A 19121-nucleotide genomic window follows, 5' to 3' on the forward strand; every position below is an offset into this window, starting at 1 on the left:
CTTCTGAAAAAAGTGTAGGGGTGTGCGTGGTGTGCATGGTGTATGGGGGAGGGGGATGTGGGTGGGTGGGTGGGTGGGTGGGTGTGTGTTATCAGTGCTGGGGATTAAACTGGGGCGGAAGGGCGGGGGGCGCCTCTGCATGTTAGGAAAGTGCTCTATCACTGAGCTACATCCCCAGGCCCTGTTTGACATTGTTAGCCTCAAAATCGAGATCCTCTGCCATAGCCTACCAAATGTTAGATTTATAAAAACAATTATTGAAAAATATTAGAAATAAATAAAATGTGTTTGGCCTTCTTGGAGCTGGAAAGAAGGTTTAGCAGTTAATAGCACTGGCTGCTCTTCCAGAAGATGCAGGTTCAATTCCCACCACCCACGTTGCTGCTTATAACCATCGGTAACTCCAGTCCCAGTGAGATCCAGTGCCGTCTTCTGGCCTCCAGAGGCACTGCATGCACGTGGCACAGAAACATACATGCTGACAAAACCCCTACACGTAAAATAATAAAGCAAAATAAAAATGTAAAGCCTGCCTTCTTAACTGTTTCTCACTGAGCAGGTCGGCAGTAACAAACATATTCGCATCGATGTGCAAGTCTCTTCTGAGTGTTCTCATCTGCAAAGCTGAAACTCGGAGCCCAGAATGAGTGATCACCTGAGGAACCGCCAGTTGCTGTGAGTTGGCCATCCTAGGTACCTGCTGGAGCAGAGTCCCGTCTTTCATGTCTACGCATCATCACCTAGCTTAACGCGGTGAAGGTCTCTACTCAAGGTCCTTCCTTCATACAGCCGGACAACAGCCCTTGTGTGCCCGAACTACATTTGGTTTCTCCCTTCACCTTGGTTGCCACTTTGGGCTGTTACGGGTACCACGGCTCTCAGTGTGAGCACACAGACATCATTCAGGTCCTTGTTCCTAAAGTATGAGATATGAGACATAGACCAAATATGGACACACTGAACCATGATAGTTCATTTTTAATTTTGTAAAAAACCCTCCCTTCTAGCTTCCAGGGGTTCTAATTTCTCTACTACCTCTCCAACACTTGTGAACTTTCTGGGTTTTTTTTTTTTTAACAGTACTCATCCCAGCAGGTGTGAAGTATCTTTTTTTTTTTTCCTGTCTGTCCTACATCTTCATTTCTACAATGTTCTACATTGTACACTGAACATACAGTACTCAGGATTAAGTAAAAATATAAAACACTGAAGTCAAAAACTAAATCTTATGAGGAAAATAGTTTGCAAATGATTATAAGAAATGGATTTCTTTTTCTTTCTTTTCCTTTCTTGTCCTTTCTTTTCTTTTTTTTTTTTTTTTTTTTTTTTAAAGAGCTATGCCAACTGTTGCATTTCCCTGAGAGTTTGGTTAGAGACATCATTTCTGCACTCCTTAAAAGCCCATCACCTGTTTGGCTGTGGTGCCTATAATTCACAGGCCACCAGAACAGCTCCTGTAGACACTGTGAAGGAAGTGCACAGAGAGAAAGCAAAGGCGGGGGGAGGGGGGCTGCTGCTGGTCTGTGGTGAAGGACCCAGTTAAAGTGTCCTGAAAACCTGCACTTGCAAAGTGCAAAGACGAAAGTCACTGTGTCCAGTGGTTTCCTACTGCTCTGCCCCACTCCTTGGAGGTGAGGCAACATGATATATTCAAATAGGGCCAAGGAGAAGGGGCTGGGATCAAACTGCCAGTCTCACATGGACCCAGCCTTCAGCTCCCCACGGAGAAGTGTCATTGCTCCTGGTGTGACTGTCTCTGTATCCTTCTGCATACCCTACCTCCTCCTCTGTGCTCCTGGGGGTGTCTGTCTGTTTTCTCTTTTTCTAGCTCTTCCTTAAAATGGATTTTTAGTTACCATGCCAAGAATCTGGTTCCATGTGACAATATTTTCATACATATATTCCACTATGCTTTACTTTTTATTTGTCCCCCCTCAGCACCCTCCCCTACTCTTCACCCTTGCTGGTCCCCTCCTCCCTCGAAATAGTTTTGCCTTCTGCTTTTATGGCACATATACCTATATATCTCAGTCTTGTTACACCCTTTCTCTTTCCTTAGACCTTTCCCCCCCACCCTCATAATCCCATTTCTCCTTACACACACACACACACACACACACACACACACACACACACACACACTACTCACAGCTTGCAGCCAGACTAAACTGATCTTCACAGTCACAACCATCGGGCAGACTGGAGACTCGGTGCTTCCAAATGTCAAGGACTAGAAAACAGGGAACCTCTCACTGTCTCAGGAGAAGAGGGGGAGCCAAAAAAGTGACCAGAGAGGACAAGCTGCCTACACAGAAGCATCACGGGTAAGGTTCTTTGACATCACCACAGAGTAGTCGATATCCGTACACCACCACCTGCCTTTGCCATCCAGGTCTGTGCTCAGTCTGAGATTTACTACTCAGGACTTGTTCTGGGTGCCCCAGCCATGGGGCACAAGCAAAGAGAAATTGGGAAGCTCTTGCCAGGTCCACTCTAAGGTGGGCAATGGTGGCCTCAGGAGATCATGGCCACTTGTCCCCTTTGCTGGGGGGAGCAGAAAAGCACCAGCACTTGGGGAGACCTCCAAAGCCCCACCCACCATGAGCTGTGGTTACACTTGCTTAGTCAAATCCCCGTTTGTTGCCCACCAACCAGCTAGCTTACAAGCCACTATCCGTTCCAGTCCTCCCACACCCAAGTTCACTCCCAAACCAGGAGAGAGCATTTCCTGCTCTCAGGAGAACAAGAACATGATATGGCAAGGAAACTGACCGACTCTCCACTTATAATCCATGTATGTCATAGGCAAAGCCATCATGCCTGAATGGCTTTCTACAATTCTGAAGAGAATATCTCATAAAACCTTGCCCTAAACCTCTTATGCAAACATTATGGTTGACTGAGAGGTGTCTCAGTGGTTAAGGCTGCTCTCTGATCTTTCAGAGGACCTGAGTTTTATTCCTAACACCCACATCAGGCAGCTCACAACTACCTGTAACTTCAGCTCCCTCTATCAGACACCCTCTTCTGGACTCCATAGGCAGAATATATCCACACAGACACATGTGAGTACACATAAATACAAATAATAATGATAAATATTTAAAATAGTAATATTAAAACATAAATTATGGCTCCAGATATCATCATGTATGGGAGAGATTTTACTTCAAGTCACGATCTTTCTTCCTCTCTCCCACCACAAGGTCTCACTGTAGAGCCACCTGGAGGTAATGATACTGCTGTCTTAGCCTCCCAACTGCTGAGACTACAGGTCTACACCACCGTGCCCAGCTTTACAATTTAATTTTTCATTTAAAAAAAAATCTTTGGCTGGCTCTTAAACTTAAACTCTGACGATAGACAAATCATGTAGCACTCTCTCTAGCTATCTCTGCCTAAATGGTAGCATTGTGCTCTAGTGTGTGTCTTTAAAGACCAAAATTAAATGATACCAGGTTCCACAGACATTCTCCAGGACGAGAAAACACTGTGGAAAAAGGAAACAAGGGGGAAGTCTACCAGATGGAAGGCAGAGAAGAAGAAAGGGATGCTGGTGGTCATTTTAAGGTTGAGAGTCCACTGGATCTGGGTTCTCAAGAAAACCTGGTAAGGAATACCAATAAAACGGCATGGGCAGAATATGAGGGCATCAGGACTGGGGTAACACCTGTGATGCCAGCACTCAGGGAGCAGAGGTGGGAAGAGCACGAATTCATGGGCAACCTGGGCTACATAGTGAGACTGTCTCAGAAAAGACCACACATACAGACACACACACACATGCATACATGTGCTCACAAATTAAAATGGAAAAACAGTTAAAGTTGTCGCTCAAGTAGTAGAGTACTTGCCTAGCATGCTTGAGGCTCTAGGTTCTATACTCAGTACTTCAAAAACAAAAGCAAAAGAAAGTAAAAAGGTAAATAAGATGTTTTAAATAATTTCTGCATTGGCCACATAGAGAAGCATTCGTCACACAGGTAATGAGATCGTACAGGAAGATGACTCCCAGGCTCGGCTAGAGGACGTTAAGTATATCCATTCTGGCCCTAGAGTGCCAATTACATTTCCAAATTGGCAATTAGACATAATGTCCCAAAGACAATTACCAAATAATGCCAAACACAATGCAAATTCCATCTGAACGAGAGCATTCTTTTGAAACTCTCCTCTGCCCCTTGCCCAACTCATCCCCCCTCGCACACAGCTGCCCAAGAGAACTAAGTCCTTTTCACCCACTAGTCAAGACACTGTGGTGGTGTGGATAATTATAATCTAGGATGAATCAAGCAACCTAGAATTTTATCACCAAAGCTTGTCACCAAATCAAGCCTCTCTCTCTCTCTCTCTCTCTCTCTCTCTCTCTCTCTCTCTCTCTCTCTCTCTCTCTCTCTCTCTCTCTCTCTCTCAGAGCTTCTCTGATAGTTGACACCAAAAAATAGAAAGATGGGGCTGGAGAGATGGCTCAGAGAGCCATCCACACTGAGGACCTGCCTGAGTTCAGATCCCTAGGACCTATGTACAAAGCTAGGCTCGTGTGTGTGCTTGGACTTCCACAGCTGAGAGGGTGACTCAGGCTCACTCGGGAATACTGGCCCCCAAGCCTAGACTACTTGGTGAATCCAGACCATCGAGAGAGACTGTCTCAATAAAACACAAGGTGAAGCTGATAAGATGGCTCATTGAAAAGTAGTTGTTGAGCAAACCTGACCACCTGAGTGTAACCCCTGGAACCCACATAAAGGCAGACAGAGAAAACTGACTCCTGGATATTGACTGACCTCCACATGTGCACCACAACATGCACACAGGACAACCAATATAATTTTTAATAACTAAAGAACAACACCCAAGATTGTGTTCTGGACACACATACACACAAAGCAGAGACATGAATCTGCACCTACCATTGTCCCAACCACCCTAAGTTTCTTGTGTTTCTTTCTAGATAACTCAATTTCTGCCCTCAAGGAATCTGAAGACCGCTCAGGGTCACTCACAGCTGTACACACCCCATGAGAAGGGACCTGGTTTTAGCTCTGCTCAGTCTGATGATTCTGAGTCCAAATGGGCAAGAGGTGAGAACCAGTCTTCATTATTTTTTCCCCTGGCACCTGGCTCGGTTTCTGGCCCAGTATGTATGCTCTGATAAAGGCAAAGCCAGTGGTGCTAACGTTAACCAGAAGATCTGTGTGCCTCCGGGTACAGGGTCAGGTAGAGGGCCAGGTACAGGGCCATTCTTCATATGGCTCCTTCTAAGTTCCCCTCCTTTGACAATGGAACAACCTAAAAAGAACATCTCAAGGAAAGTCCTGGACAGAGCTGTGAAATCCCTTCTAGTAGTGGCAGATGTGGGGGGGGGGGGGGGCGGGGGAGGGGAGAGGCACTACTTTCACTGTTGTCTACTAGAATCCTTGAGAAGTACAAAGGAAGATAGCACTCTTTCCCCTTGAAGATACCTTTAAGGTTGAGGCTCCCTCCCATTTGGTAAGGGCCATCCTGGGTCCCTGTGGAAAATCCCCTGACTTGAACCTTTCCAGTAGGATTAGCTCACAGCTGACCTCCTGGACCACCACACACCATGTGGCACTGGCTGTAACCTTTAATTTTGCAAGATGGTGGTTTGGCTAACTGGCTACCCTGGACTTTGGGAAGCCACACCCCTCACAGTGTGACCAACTGGCATGAAGAAGAACCCACACATTGGCTGGTAACTGGCATGCCACTCCCTGTAAACTACAGAAAGTCACCCTGGCTACCACAAAGCCAGCCCCAAAGCTCTTTGGGAGAAGATACCCAAAGAGGCAGCTTTAATAAAGCATCCAACCCGGCAGCAGGCGACCCTCCACCCCAAACCACCTCATCGAGCTCTCTCACCCCGACTGTCTGATGTTAGCAAACCTTCCACTTCTTGTCCATTCTGGACCCCTTCATGACATAGGAGAGCTAGGGGTGTACATGTTCTAGAATAAGTCCATCTTCAGAGACAACCTGCCCTTACTGTTCATTCACATCAAGCTCTGCATCGCATCAGCAAGGCCTGTCTCTTACAGAAACATGACCGCTCAGGCCGCTCCCTGGGCCTTCTGCATCCGACCATTTCCCCAGCCCTCCAGATGATCCTGTCTATATGAAAGTCAAAGATTCCTCCTTCAGCCCTTTGCAGACAGAAGTCTGAGCCCAGCCAACACTCCTCGGACCTTCTTCTCACAAAGCTAGGCACATGAGGGTGGGATCCTGAATTCTCTTCTCACTGAGCCCAAAGCCAAGAATACAGCAACTTGGGGCATCTGGAAGAAGGAGACGCTGTTGGTCTACTCCTGCTGTGTACAGCAATGGAATTTCAGAGGTTCTGCAGGAGACTGGCCTTACCTGACCCTGAAAATTTTCTCTATAAGTCTCAGAGTCCTCCATGATGTCCCCAGGCTATGGTGTCACTGCACAAACACAAGCCTTTCCCACGAACCAAAAAGGAGTCTCTCTAGAGGCTCCTCAGCTCTCAAGTCCCGAGAAGGTAGTGTCGGCTGTTGTGATTCACAGATTAGCACAGCCATTGCCACTGAGAGCCAGGGCACTCCTGCTACCCACTTTGGGAAAGAGGCCCTGGCATTATAATCCAATGTCCTCTCAACTGCTTCAAAGAGAGACAGAGAGAGAAGGGGGCGGTGCAAGCAAGTGAGCCCTAGAACAAGCACTTACTGCCTGCTACTAAGCACCGATTGAGCATCCCAGCCCAAAGCGCACAGTCACTTGTTCTGTGGTCAAGAGGAGAGGCTGAGGGAAGGAGGCAAAAGGCTGGGCCTAACCTTCTCTCTCAGGCCAAACAGCAGGGGGTCTCTTCCTGTCCTCTAGAAGCAGCAGCAGCCCCAGGCTTGCAAGAAAAGCATGAACTCCACATCTTCTCTGAACCCCATGTCTCCCTGCAGTAAAGTAAGGGAAAGAAACTTGAGGCTGTGATCTTATTATGAGTCTCAGTCTGACAGGAAGGAAACTGAGGCATCCCCACTGAAGTCCTTGCCAAGGTCACAGGCTGACTCTTGGCTACTACACAGTGGGTAGTGGGGGATGGGGAGAAGGATGCTTAAAGCAAGCTCCCTACCAGCCAGACTTCTGCAAACCTATGATGAGATCCTCCCAGTAGAGGCTCAGCCAGGGCCCTCACTACCAATTTCTCCCAAGGTAACTTCAAGGGCAAGGGCCAGGACGTACTTTGGGAAACCCTGTTGTAAAGGCTACCAAGGAAAGGCTGGTCTGGTTGCACAGCACAGTGGTTAAGGATTCTGCGACATCCCTGGGAGGCAGGGAGCATCGTTCTGGGAGCCTTGACTGCCTGGCCTACCAGGGATGGAATCCACCCTCTTCAAGGACACACTGTTGAACAGCTACATTTCCGGGTACCTATTACAATGTTTTTCTTCTGCCAGCCCTGTTCTCTGAGACACCGATACTATCAAGGGCCTACCCACAGCCCTATCATCAACACATCAACCATGTTGTCAGGGCATCCCCCATAGATCTCTCTTCACCCACCAGATCCCCATCACCATAGCTCGAGGCAATCCAGAGCCAGGAGACACAATCTCAGTGACTTTGAACAGGTTAGTGAACTCGTGTTGCCAGTTCTGGAGGCTCCTTTTGGTTCCCAAATTCTATCTGTTCGAGTGTGTGCCCTTCTGCGGCTTCTGTTTAACAGAGCAGCGAAAACAGCTTCTCACTTGGTGGAACTGTGGTAACTCTCACTTCCAAGAGGCCCGCTAGTGCCAGGTATTTGTTGGGCACTAGACACGCATGTTATTGATGCTTCTTATAGGAATTCTACAAAGTTAAGTGTTCGTGGGCTCCTCTGGCAGATGAGGAAATAAGGCTCACTGTCAGCCAAAGATACCCTCTTGAGTGGAAGCAACAGCCTTTGTTCTGGGTCTATTAACTGTAGAGTCTAAAATATCCATCAAAATAAAATAAAAATAAGCAATACAGCAGCAGCTCTGGAGAGGTAGGTAGCTCAGCAGTACCTACCAATTGTGTGGAAGACCCAGGTTTGGTTTCCAGCACCTACATGGTGGCTCACGGACATCTGAATCTCCAGTCCCAGGGGATCCAACCCCTCTTCTGACCTCCACAGGCTTCTGCATGCACTTGATGCACATCGTATACTCAGGTACATACACATAAAATTAAAACTTTTAATAACCAATGAGAACAAGCTATCTGGACAAGACCAGGTCAGATCCCCCGTGACTGGGGTGCTGACAGTATCTCCCTGGCCACCCTAGGTGATCTGACCACAAAAGAGTGTGTGGAGGTCATCGGTGCTGGCAATTGCCAGGACAAGAGGAAACCAGGCACTGAGGCCAATCTGGAATCTAGAGTTCCAGGGTGCTGATGCCGCAGTCCTGATTGAATGCACCAGACCAGACCCTGGGTAATTACCAAGCCACAATGGGATCTGATATTTATATTAGTCACGAGCTTGTCGGAGAAAATGTGTTGTTTTCTCAGACATAGCCAAGGAGACAACACCTCAATAATTCACAACATGCAGACTATCCTTGACCAAGACCGAGGTTCTATAGGGATGATAGCTCTGACTGAGATTATCGGTCAGTCTATGCCTTGCCACATGCAGGTCCTTCAGCAAACCAGAGGCCCATCCACAAATGGCCTATTTCCCCAAACACTTGAGAGAAATAGACCACACGCTAGCAGATGAATAAAACAAGGGCAGGGGTGGGGGAAGACTCATAGGTGTCCAAAGGACTCGGAAAGACCACAAAGCTGAGCTTAAAATCTTTCCCCAAACTGCTCTGTCCTTTCATTCTCCTATGTGTGTTCCCAAGGCAGAGGGAGGTGATTGGAACTTACGGGGTCCAATCCTTGGATTTCCCAGGGACCAGAGAGGTTAAATGGCTTATGCAGACTGCCTGAACAGTTCCCCAGCTCGCTACAATCTAGGACCAGACTGAACCCCAAAATTCTGTGGCCAAATGATCAGTGCACAGCGATACAATCCAGGGTGGTAGAGAGAAGCAATAGCATGAAAACCCGCAGCAAAGAACCATGCTCCAATCAGGGGTGGAGTGGTGAGGTTTGCTGTGTGCCTGTTGTTCTGTTTCACTCTCCTACTATCTGAGACAGGCTATGGCTACCTAGTCCAAGCTGACTTAAAACTCACGATCCTCCTGCCACTGTCCTTGAGTACAGGAATTACAGGCACAGGCCACCACACCTAGCATAAATATTCTTCATCCCTCCCTTCTTCTCCCCAAAAGTTATTAATCCTTTTAAAAAAAGATGATGATAATAATAATAACAATAATAATGATGATGATGAAGTCATTAGCTATGTGTTATTTGGAGACCAAAGGCACAAATGAACAAAGACCCCAAGATATATGTCCACAGCCTTGGGTTCCTTTGACCAAAAACCACGGTGCAGACCTGGAGAACAAATGTATAGCATTCCAGGCTCCTGCTGAAACATGTCCCCTCAGGAATGTCAGATGCTGAGAAGATACCTTCTCCGGAACTCCAGCTCCTAGTAAGCCACACTGGACCAGGATAAGGGCCGGGGTGGGCAAAGAGGCTTGAGGGTGGGCAGAAGTTTCTGTGGAAAGGCAGCAGAGGATTGCTTAAGGAGACTGGCAAGTCACAAGTGTTCTAAACTTGAGCTGAATTCTTTATTCTGTACCGAGTCTTAACAAAACTACCGAATACTTGGAAAGCAAAGAGGAGATGAATAACTGCAAAACAAGTACAGAGCCCAGAAGGTAGAAAGGGAAGCGCCTAAAAATTCTCACTTACCATCGTTAGGTACAGGGAGTTGAGTATACGCACAATTTAATTCAACGAATCAAGAGGCAGGTATTAAGAAAACTGGGCACGATTCTAAAGGAACTTACAGTACCAAAAAGAGCTTGATGCTATTCTGTTTTGACCTTCAATCTTTCCAATCAACCACAATCATCTTTTACTCCAGGGTCTGCACTGAAACTCTCAACTGTGTGCACTCCACTGGTCTTAAAGCTAAAATATATGTAGAGGGATAGGTACGGATTGTTGTTTTGTTTTTTAATTGTTATTACACAAAACCTATTTTCTGAGAAAACTGGCAAAAGCTATTCTGGTCATTATTTAGAAAGGGAATTCTTTATGTAAATTCCTTCAGAGACATTTCATGACACGCACTATCAGGGTACCCCCTAGAGCAAAAAGATGCTAGACGCTCCGCTTAAAACCTTAGAAAGACAAAAGATTCATTATGACCAAATTTGTTCACTTTCTGAAAACAGAAAGTAGTTTTTTTAAAAAAAGCCAACCCAAGTCACTTCCATATAGAAAATAACTGAGATGCATGCAACTAAAGATAGTCACCAAGTCTCAGTATGAGAGGGAGACACCCCCAGGACAAGCTGAAGATGCAGGACAAAGAATGAGTGAATGTGATTCTATGATCAGGCAGAGAACATCTCTGGGTCTGGCTATAGGAACCTTGCCTAATCTGAGAGCTTCTCTGGAAGGCCAACGGTCTTTCTCCTTGAAAAGGAAGGGGGAACCTCCATCCTCAAGAAGGTGACTCTAAACAAAGCTCGCCTGTCACCATTGGAGGCTTTCAGAGCAATGCCAAGAGGAAGCAAAGAAGGAAGGGTGGTTTTTTTTTTTTTTTCTTTTTCCTCCCTTATTCCAACACACCAGTATTTTCCAAAACACAAATGTGCTGCCACAAAACACAGCTGAGCCCAGCACCTCCGGTGATGTATAATTAATGACAGAGAGTGCTTCAGTTGCCCTTGGGTTTCATAGCCTTCTCCCTTAGCCTAACTCTTCTCTTTAGCAGCTGTACGCTGCTACAAGTTGCTGAGCCCTGTGACGTCTCAAGGGGGTCCCGGGATTAACTTTTCTAGAGCAGGTGTGAACATTTGGGGACCAAGCTGAGTGTCTTGTGGCAATCCCCCTAGAGATATCCTCTGTCCAAAAGTATGGGTGCTGTTCTGTCCTCTTGGATGGGAATTTTTCTAAAAGGCGGCACCCAGTTCAGCTCCTCTTTTTTCCCAGTTCTTTCTTTTATTCATTCTGTAGTTCTCGCTCAAACATTGCCCACCCCCAGTCCACCACCCCCCAGCAAGTGCTAGGTGGTGGGCAGGGACCCCTCTAGGGATATGGCCACAGCCCAGGAGTAAGCCTAGCAACCACACATCTGAGATGTGAGTCCTAACACTGTGGGCGACTCTGCCAGGAATAGCTTAAGATGACTTCTAGCCACACCAAGTGCCAAAAGGGGGCTTAGTGAAGCAGAGGTCCCTTGGACGCTTAGGAGTGCAGCCCTGGTGCTACAGATTGGAGCTGCTGGCTGTATTTGTGGGGATCCAAAGTTGATGGCCTGGGAGGGGAGTGTAGAGGTGGCAAAAGTACTTAGGGTAGGGAAATGTTCCACAAAGAAAATGTAAGGGATGAAGTGGGCGGTGACATCAGACTTGCAACCATGCCACTTTTAGAAAGTGACTCTCCATAGATTGACCCCATTCTAGGATGGGTCTTCCCAACTTTTTATTGATCCCTGGGCCCCCACTTTCTCCAGCCATGATCTTCCCCCAGAATTCCCAGATGCAAAAGATTTTCTCCCTTGCTCAAAGGATTCCCCCTTCTTTGGGACCCCAGGAACTGATTTCCTCAACAACAACAACAACAACAACAAAAGTATGAGCTGATCTGTCCCAACTCGCCCACTGTGAGGAGCCTGGCCGCAGCCAGTGAGTGGTGCCCCGCACGCACCCAGGGTCTTTCAGCTTCCTCTGTCCCCGCAAGGTTCCTTCTCCACACTCCGCAACAACATGCCCAAGAGACACATGTCCCCCCAACCCGGGTCCGGCAGTAGTCACCAATAGCCCTACAATAAACAGAGAACTAAAGCGGGGGTCTGCGTCCTGGAGCGCACCGGCTGGGGTCAACTCCTCACCCCTGGCGCACAATCCGAGGGCACAAGGAGAGGGGAGGGAAGGGCAGGCGGCGGGGACAAGGCTGGCAGGGACAGAAGGAGGCAAGACACGGTGCGGAGCTAAGAGGTGGGCTGCAGGGGCCGCCGAGAAACGGCTGGGATGGCGCAGGGGCGGGCGCCCGGGGCGCGCGTTACCTTCGTCTTGCCCCCGCAGTGGCAGCAAACGGTCCACAGGTACTTGAGCGTCCGCCAGAGCAAGATGATGAAGAGGCCCCCGAAGAAAGTCACCATGGAGGAGGCCAAGAAAGCCCACCACATGCGTTGGCCCCGGCTGTCGCACGGCACCTCCATGGTCACCGGTATGATGAGCGCATCCATCTTGGGCTCGTGGACCGAGGACGAGGAGGAAGAGGAGGAGGAAGAAGAAGAAGAGGAGGAGGAAGAGGAGGAGGAGGACGCGTCTAGGCTGAGATGGTTCGCGTGGATATTGCTGCTCATTCTAAGACCGCTGCCTCCGCCGCCGCCGCCGCCGCCGCCGCTGCTGCCGCCGCCGCCGCCGCCACCGTTTGCCATAGCTAGCAACGGGCGGCAGGCGCAGGGGCTCGAGGGAGCTCCTCCCGCCGCCAGCGCCACCCCGAACACCCATCAACAGCCATGTTGCTGCTACTGCTGCCGCTGCCGCCGCCGCCGCGGAGCGCCGGGAGGGGGGCGGGGAGGCGCCTGGGCTCGGGGCGCTGTGAGCGACCTGGCAGGGTGTGCGGAGATATATACAGCCAAGCGCCGCCGCCCGCCCTCCCCCGGGCTGCCGGCCGGCCCGGGGGGGGGAGGGGATGAGGGAGGGTGGCTCCCACTCCCGGACCCGGGCCCCGATCGCCCCCGGGGCTGCGCGGAGCACCGAGAGCCCAGGGGGCGCCGCGGGCTGTCCGCGCCCGGGGTCTGTGCCGCCCGAAGCTCCGTGAGCGCGATCCCGCGTACCCTCGGCGCCGCCCGGCCCGCCTGGCGTGCGCCACGCGTGTGCGCTGCGCCCGGGCCCGGGGTCTCCCGCCCGTCCCCGCACAGCTCTCTCGGGTGATGAGGCGACAGCTCCTTAGGATCGGAGAATCCGCGCCCTCCCGACCGGGCGTGCCCGCGCCACCCTTCCTCCCCCGGGCTGCGCTCCGCTCCTGGATCGCCGCCTCCTGTGCTCGCGGGGCCGCGGCAGGTTGGTTGCGGCGGTCTGCCCTGCCTCCTCGGCCAGCTGGCCGATGCTCTGCGGGACCCCTTCGGGCCGGGTCTCTGTGACCCTGAGCTTCCTCGGCCTCCGCTCGCTTCTTCCTCCTTGCCTCCTCGGGCTCCTCCTCGTCCCCGTTCTCGCAGCCCGAGCCTCTTCGGCGCGCGCCCCGCGCGCCCCGCAGCCGCCAGCAGTGGCAGCTGCAGCAACTGGAGCGGGCGCGGGCTCAAACAGCCCGAAGCGGGAGGGGAGGAGGCTTACCGGGCTGACTCGCCTCGGCTTGGGGCTGAGTAGGGGCAGCAGGTCATTTGGCAGTGGTGGGGCATGCGGCCCCCCATCTTCCAGGATGTAGAGTATAGCGCCACCAGCCCAGAGGTAGGACTTTGCAGGTGTTGCGCCCCTCTAGGATCAGCAGGGTACCAGAAGGGGAAACCACCAGGTGTCTGGGGTAGGCCGGTTTTCCCAAAGGGGCCCCTAATAGGGAGAGGAGTGGCTGGTTGTCAGCTAGATTCAGTGGACTTATTGCCCCTAGATTCTCAAGCTTGGAGACTAAGGAAGACCCTAGTCAGTACAGTACACCTGCTGACTGATAGATAGTTCACTCTTTCGTTTCCTAGATGCCACGTTGTGAGTTGCTGATGAACAACTGGGGCATCTGGAAGTCTGTTGGTAGTCTGTGACCTCTGACAGCTGCAGGTGGGTTTGTTGGTTGTTGTTGCTGTTGTTGTTGGTGGTGGTTTGTTGTTTCCTTATTAAGCAAAGATGACAGCAGCCTGGTGGTTGGTGTGGAACAAACTGGGTAGAAAAGGGGGTTTCTTAAAGGGCTGCTTCCTAGTTCTTTAGACTCGTGTGGGAAGAGCAAATGGATAACAGGTATTCTGTAGTCAGGCTTGCCTTTCTACATTTCTGGTCTCCCGTTTCTCCCCTTTAAAGGGAAGGAGTCCAGGTTTGTTCAGCAGCCCCTGTCCCCCACCCCACCCCCAGTCCCCCTATCGATTCACACAGAAACTTCCTCCCTCTGGACACTTCTCCAGGCTGGCAGCTGGACCACAACTTTTTCCTGTGCTAATTAAAACCAAGATGATCACTCTCCCCTCACTGCCCACAGTGATTTCCCCAAAGTTTCCAGCTCATTAGTTATAGTCTAATTGGAATTTTCAGGTTCCATTCAAGACTCTTCATATGGTAAACTGGCCCAAAGGAGCCTCCTTACCTGAACAAGCTGTCTCAACCTAAATCATTGGTCAGCCACACCCTGGCCCTAGGATACAGAGGGCCAAAGAAGGCCAAGCCTGGCAGACACTGAAAATATGTGAGTCTCAAATTGGTTGGTACATTCCTTGGGCTCAGTATACATATCCATTAGAAAAGACTTAAGGTCAAAATCACCTCCCCCATAAAACAGTACACAACAGAAGGCCAGCAAAATGGCTCTGCTGGTAAAGGTACTTGTCTCCAAACCTGACCCCCTGCACCTGGTCCCTGAAATTCAGAGTCAAAGGAATAAGCCAACTCCTGTTAACCATTCTCTCATGCCCATGTGCATGCTATGGGGCACACTCACATTTACACACAGAGAGGGGGGGTGTTAAAGAAGAGAGCAATAAATGGTGTCTTGTAGAAGCAGAAATTGCCTCAGTCTCCCCTTAAATCATCCAGTGGTCCCTCCAGCATCATCTATCCTTCTGCACTCAGAGGGCTGCAACACAATCCCCATGCATTCAATTGGCCCTGGCTCTTTTCCAACATCAGGCTGGGGTAGTTGAACTTGGAAAGGCTGGGGAGAGGTGCAAGAGGCTGCGGTACTGAGATTCCTTTATTGGCCTTCTCACCAGCTGGGTCTGTGCCTTGACACAAGCCTGAGGGACTTAAGTCCAAGAATTAACATTTAAAACTCAGACATTCCTAGCATAAGTCAGCAAAGGACAGGTACTGTCCTGCCCCACCATGGGTTATCGAGCCTTCAGAATGTATTCCCATAGGAGCAAAACTTGAACCTTTGCAGCCAGTGGTACCCTCTAGGTTCTTCCTACCTAATATCTACAACCTAGATCCCCCTGAAAACTATTATCATGGTGACTTAACAAGATGCTAGTGGCCATTGTCCCTTCTGTCCTCTCACATTTGAAGTCCCCACACCATTATCATCATCATCATTTAAAGGGTCCCAGAACTCCCATAAGACACCTACTCCAGCCACCACTCTGTCTGCTCTCGCACCACCCCTAACTTTGCTGACTGAAGCTTTCAGCATCTCCAGTGTTGTCCAAAACCATGACTTGATCAGAAATCATCAGAGACCTTCAGGGTCAATATTATCGCCTGTTCCTGTGTGAACTCAGGGTACTCAGGATATAGGCACAGAAAGAGAGTATTCCCGACTACCAGAAGTAGATATCATCAGGCCTTTGCCCAGTTCTGACCAGCTTTTAAGGAAGAGGCTCTTCCCTAGACATAGAGGAACCTCACATTCAAAAGGAACCTTGGACATCACAGGCTTGTGATATTCATTCTGAGAGCTACAACAAAAACAGAAACCAGGGGTAAGAGAGAGAACTTGGTGAGAAAAATACTTGAGTTCAGATCTCTAGCACCCACATAAAATCCAGGCATAGGGATATGCTCTGATGCTGGGAAGTAGAAAGAAATACAGATACCAGGGGGGGTTTCAGGATGGATAGCAAAGGCAAAAAAAGAACAAAAAAACAAAAACAAACAAACAGACAAAATTAAACCAGGAGGGGTAAGCTCCAAATTGAGCCTCCCTCAGTTAAGGTGGAAAGCTGACTGAGTAAAACATCTGGCATCAACCTATGCCCTCCAAGCACTGCATTGGACACACACACACCACACACACCACACCACACACACACACACACACACATACACTGCATAAACTAGACAAACTGGGACCAGATCAGATCTTCTGGCCCTGGGTTTTGCTCATAGAGTGCAATCCGTGGGAAGAGGAGGAATTAGGGGCCCCTGCCTCCACTTTACTGCTCTGTTCACCCACACAGCCCCTCAGAAAGACACACAGGACCACACAGCTGCAGAAGTCCCTGAGCTCTTCTGTCTGTAGCCTTTATCCCAGGCTGTGGCCAAGCTCCAGAGGGACAGAACCCATCCAGCTTGCACAGGATCTGTCACCCATGCCTACCGATTGTCTTTTTACTCTTTCATTAGCCTGGAAAATGGGAAGCTCTAGAAGTATCTACAAATAACCCCAGAGCATCATCTCTACCTTCTGTAGGTGTGTCTACAGATCGGGTGTCCAGAACGATTGTACAAGAAATAAAAGCAGCAGAAATAAAGGTAGAAATTTATAGTGAGGCCATTTATTTGCCTGCAAATACATTTAATAGCTTCCCAGACTCTTCGGCAAATGCACCTGTGTCTATGGTCACCTTCAGAGCAAGCCTGGGTTTTCAAATCTGTTACCTATTCTACGCTAGGCATTCCCCATGGGACTTAAAAGAAGTACATGAGACGAAGATCACAAGCACACAAACTAATAAAACAAAATGAAGTCCAGAGAGACTGAAAGGCTGTCTACGCAGATGTCAGCAGTGTCACAGTGTCACTGAGTTTTACCTTTCTCCAGCCCCAGCCTGGACCTAGTGAACCCTGAGACTCACATTAAAAAAAGGAATTAAGAATCTGTTGGGAGATTTAGTAATGCCTCCCTAAGTGATGTGGCGTCCTCTGGTGGCGTCTTCTGGTAGACCACTACTTGGTGACTATTCAAAAGGAGGCTGACTCATTCAGTTGAGACCTGAAAATCCTGAAGAACATTTCACAGTCAAACAAACAATGTAAGCCCGGAAAGGGAACCATGGGTTTGGGTGGTAGTCGTTAGAGGACGCACACTGACTACAGTTAATAATGTTTAGTAAACTTGAGAAGGGACACCAAGGGTTCTGACCACAGATGCATACAAGAAAAAGATAGTATCTATTCAGCTTGAGTTCACCAGTTATTCATCCCACAAAAAAATAAATATTTCAAATAGTGCTGTGCAATATACATACATACAATTTTTGTCTGTTTAAATGTTAAAGCTGGAGAGATGCCCCGGTGGCTCAGGGCATGTGTGGCTCCTTAAAAGACCCAACTTTGTTTCCCAGAACCCACATAATGGCTCACAACCATCTGGAACTCTAGTTCTGAGAAATCCAGTACCCTCTGCTGATCTCTTAAGGCATCAACCACTTGTGTGGTTCACATATCTGCATGCAGATAAAACACTCGCCCATAAAATGAATAAATTAAATGTTTTAAGTAAAAGTAAAGAGAAATATCATATCCAAGATGATATCAACTTTTCACTTATGAATTCTGTACCATATAAAGTGTTGGTATGAAGGTAGATGGCCCAGTTCATGTTCTTTCCACAACACAATCTAATGCTCCATCTTAGCTACGACTGGCATTAGTATCTCCACACTTCCTTAAATTACCATGATGTGAAAAGCTGGAGAGAGTTGGCAACATGCCTCCCATCCAAGCACAGGAACCTGAGATTGGTGCTCAGAACTAATGTGCACATTAAAAAAAATAAATAACTGGGCATGAGGCTCACTTAAAATCTTAGATCTGGACAGTCTGGAGCAGGCAGATCCCTAGGAGTCACTGATCAGTCAGGCTGACCACTAGATGAGTGTCAGGGAAGAAGAAAACTCTCAGAGAAAAGTGGAATGGTGTCTGAGGAAGGACACTTGAGGTTGCCCTCTGGCCTATACAAGTGTGGTCACCAAACATATGTGTACACATACACACATGCACACAAGCACATATATACATAAACACACATACTATCCACATGCATATGTGTGCCCATACACACACGCAGACACACATATACAAACAATTACCATGGTGCACTGCTGCCTTCTCACCTCCTTATAATTTATTTGTGGTAGAAGATGGGAAAGTAGCTACTCCACCTCCTTACAGCTTCAAGAAAAGGAGGCTGAGTTCTCCATCGAGCTACTTGACATGCCAAGAGTCCTCTATCTCTGGAACAATTTCTGATTTATGACAAAGGAGGAGAAGTGCAGTGGCCCAACCCTCAAAACTATATCCAAGGGCCTTTGGGTTTCCAGATGTTCATTGGGTGGAAAGGGACTAAGAAAGCAGGTCTGAGTAGGTTAAGTTTTCTTTTCATAACTAATTAATATTTGCTTTGTATTTATTTCTGTTTAAATGATTAATTCAGGCTTATTACAAAAAAAATCAGACTACAGAATCTTCATAAGAGACAGATCATCTAACCACTTGACGTTCTACATATTTAGATTTTTCCTGTGGGTCTGAACATAAAACATTCACCCTACTTTCCTTTAACATCAAACTGTAAGGATTTTCTCTGTCACTAAAGAGCTTGGGAGACACCAAGAAGGACAACTGAGTGGCAGACCAGCAGATGGCATACTACTGACATGTGGCTTATCCTAAAATGTGATATAAAAGTAAGCTCTAAAACTGTGTGCAAATCTCTCACAGTAGCTGAGAGATGTCAGAAGGCCTCCATTGATATTCTTACATCCTGGCCTCAGTAGATGTCTAGCTGAGACAGGCTGGCCAGAGGGTCCCTGCTCCTTACTACATCACAGACCTCAGATCAGCCCATGCTTAGCAAAGAACTTGAGTCAGGGCATGAGAGTCTCAAAGTAATTGCCTCCTTTTCTAACACATCAAAACCATTGCCTTAGCCAGGCACAGTGGTGCACACCCTTAATCCCAGCTTTCAGGAGGCATTCAGGAGGTAGAGATAGCCAGATCTCTGAGTTCCAGACAAGCCTGGTCTAGGCAAGAACTGGTGAGTTCCAGGGTAACCAGGGCTACACAGAGAAACCCTGTCTCAGAGAGAGAAACCATGGCCTTTGGAGAAAAGTGGCATGTTCTTGCAGGTCCTCAGCCATAGACCCTTCTGCAGTCCAGATGGAAGCTAGCAGGAACATACACTCTCCTTTG

At 48.6% G+C, this 19121-nt stretch overlaps 1 protein-coding gene across 17 annotated transcripts in view; it reads right to left on the reverse strand.

Moving 5' to 3' along the window:
- The window catches only part of Kcnma1 (potassium calcium-activated channel subfamily M alpha 1), a 700771-nt gene extending 688263 nt beyond the window's left edge, over positions 1–12508 (reverse strand). For all 17 annotated transcript variants that reach the window (XM_021182666.3, XM_021182664.3, XM_021182654.3 and 14 more), the window contains exon 1: positions 12131–12508. In XM_021182666.3, coding sequence (XP_021038325.1) covers positions 12131–12508 — 378 coding nt within the window. The remainder of the gene's footprint in view (positions 1–12130) is intronic.
- Between the last annotated feature and the right edge of the window lie 6613 nt (positions 12509–19121).

Source organism: Mus caroli, unplaced genomic scaffold (assembly GCF_978045245.1).
Source record: "Mus caroli unplaced genomic scaffold, Mus_caroli_1 scaffold_12, whole genome shotgun sequence".
Lineage (NCBI taxonomy): Eukaryota > Metazoa > Chordata > Mammalia > Rodentia > Muridae > Mus > Mus caroli.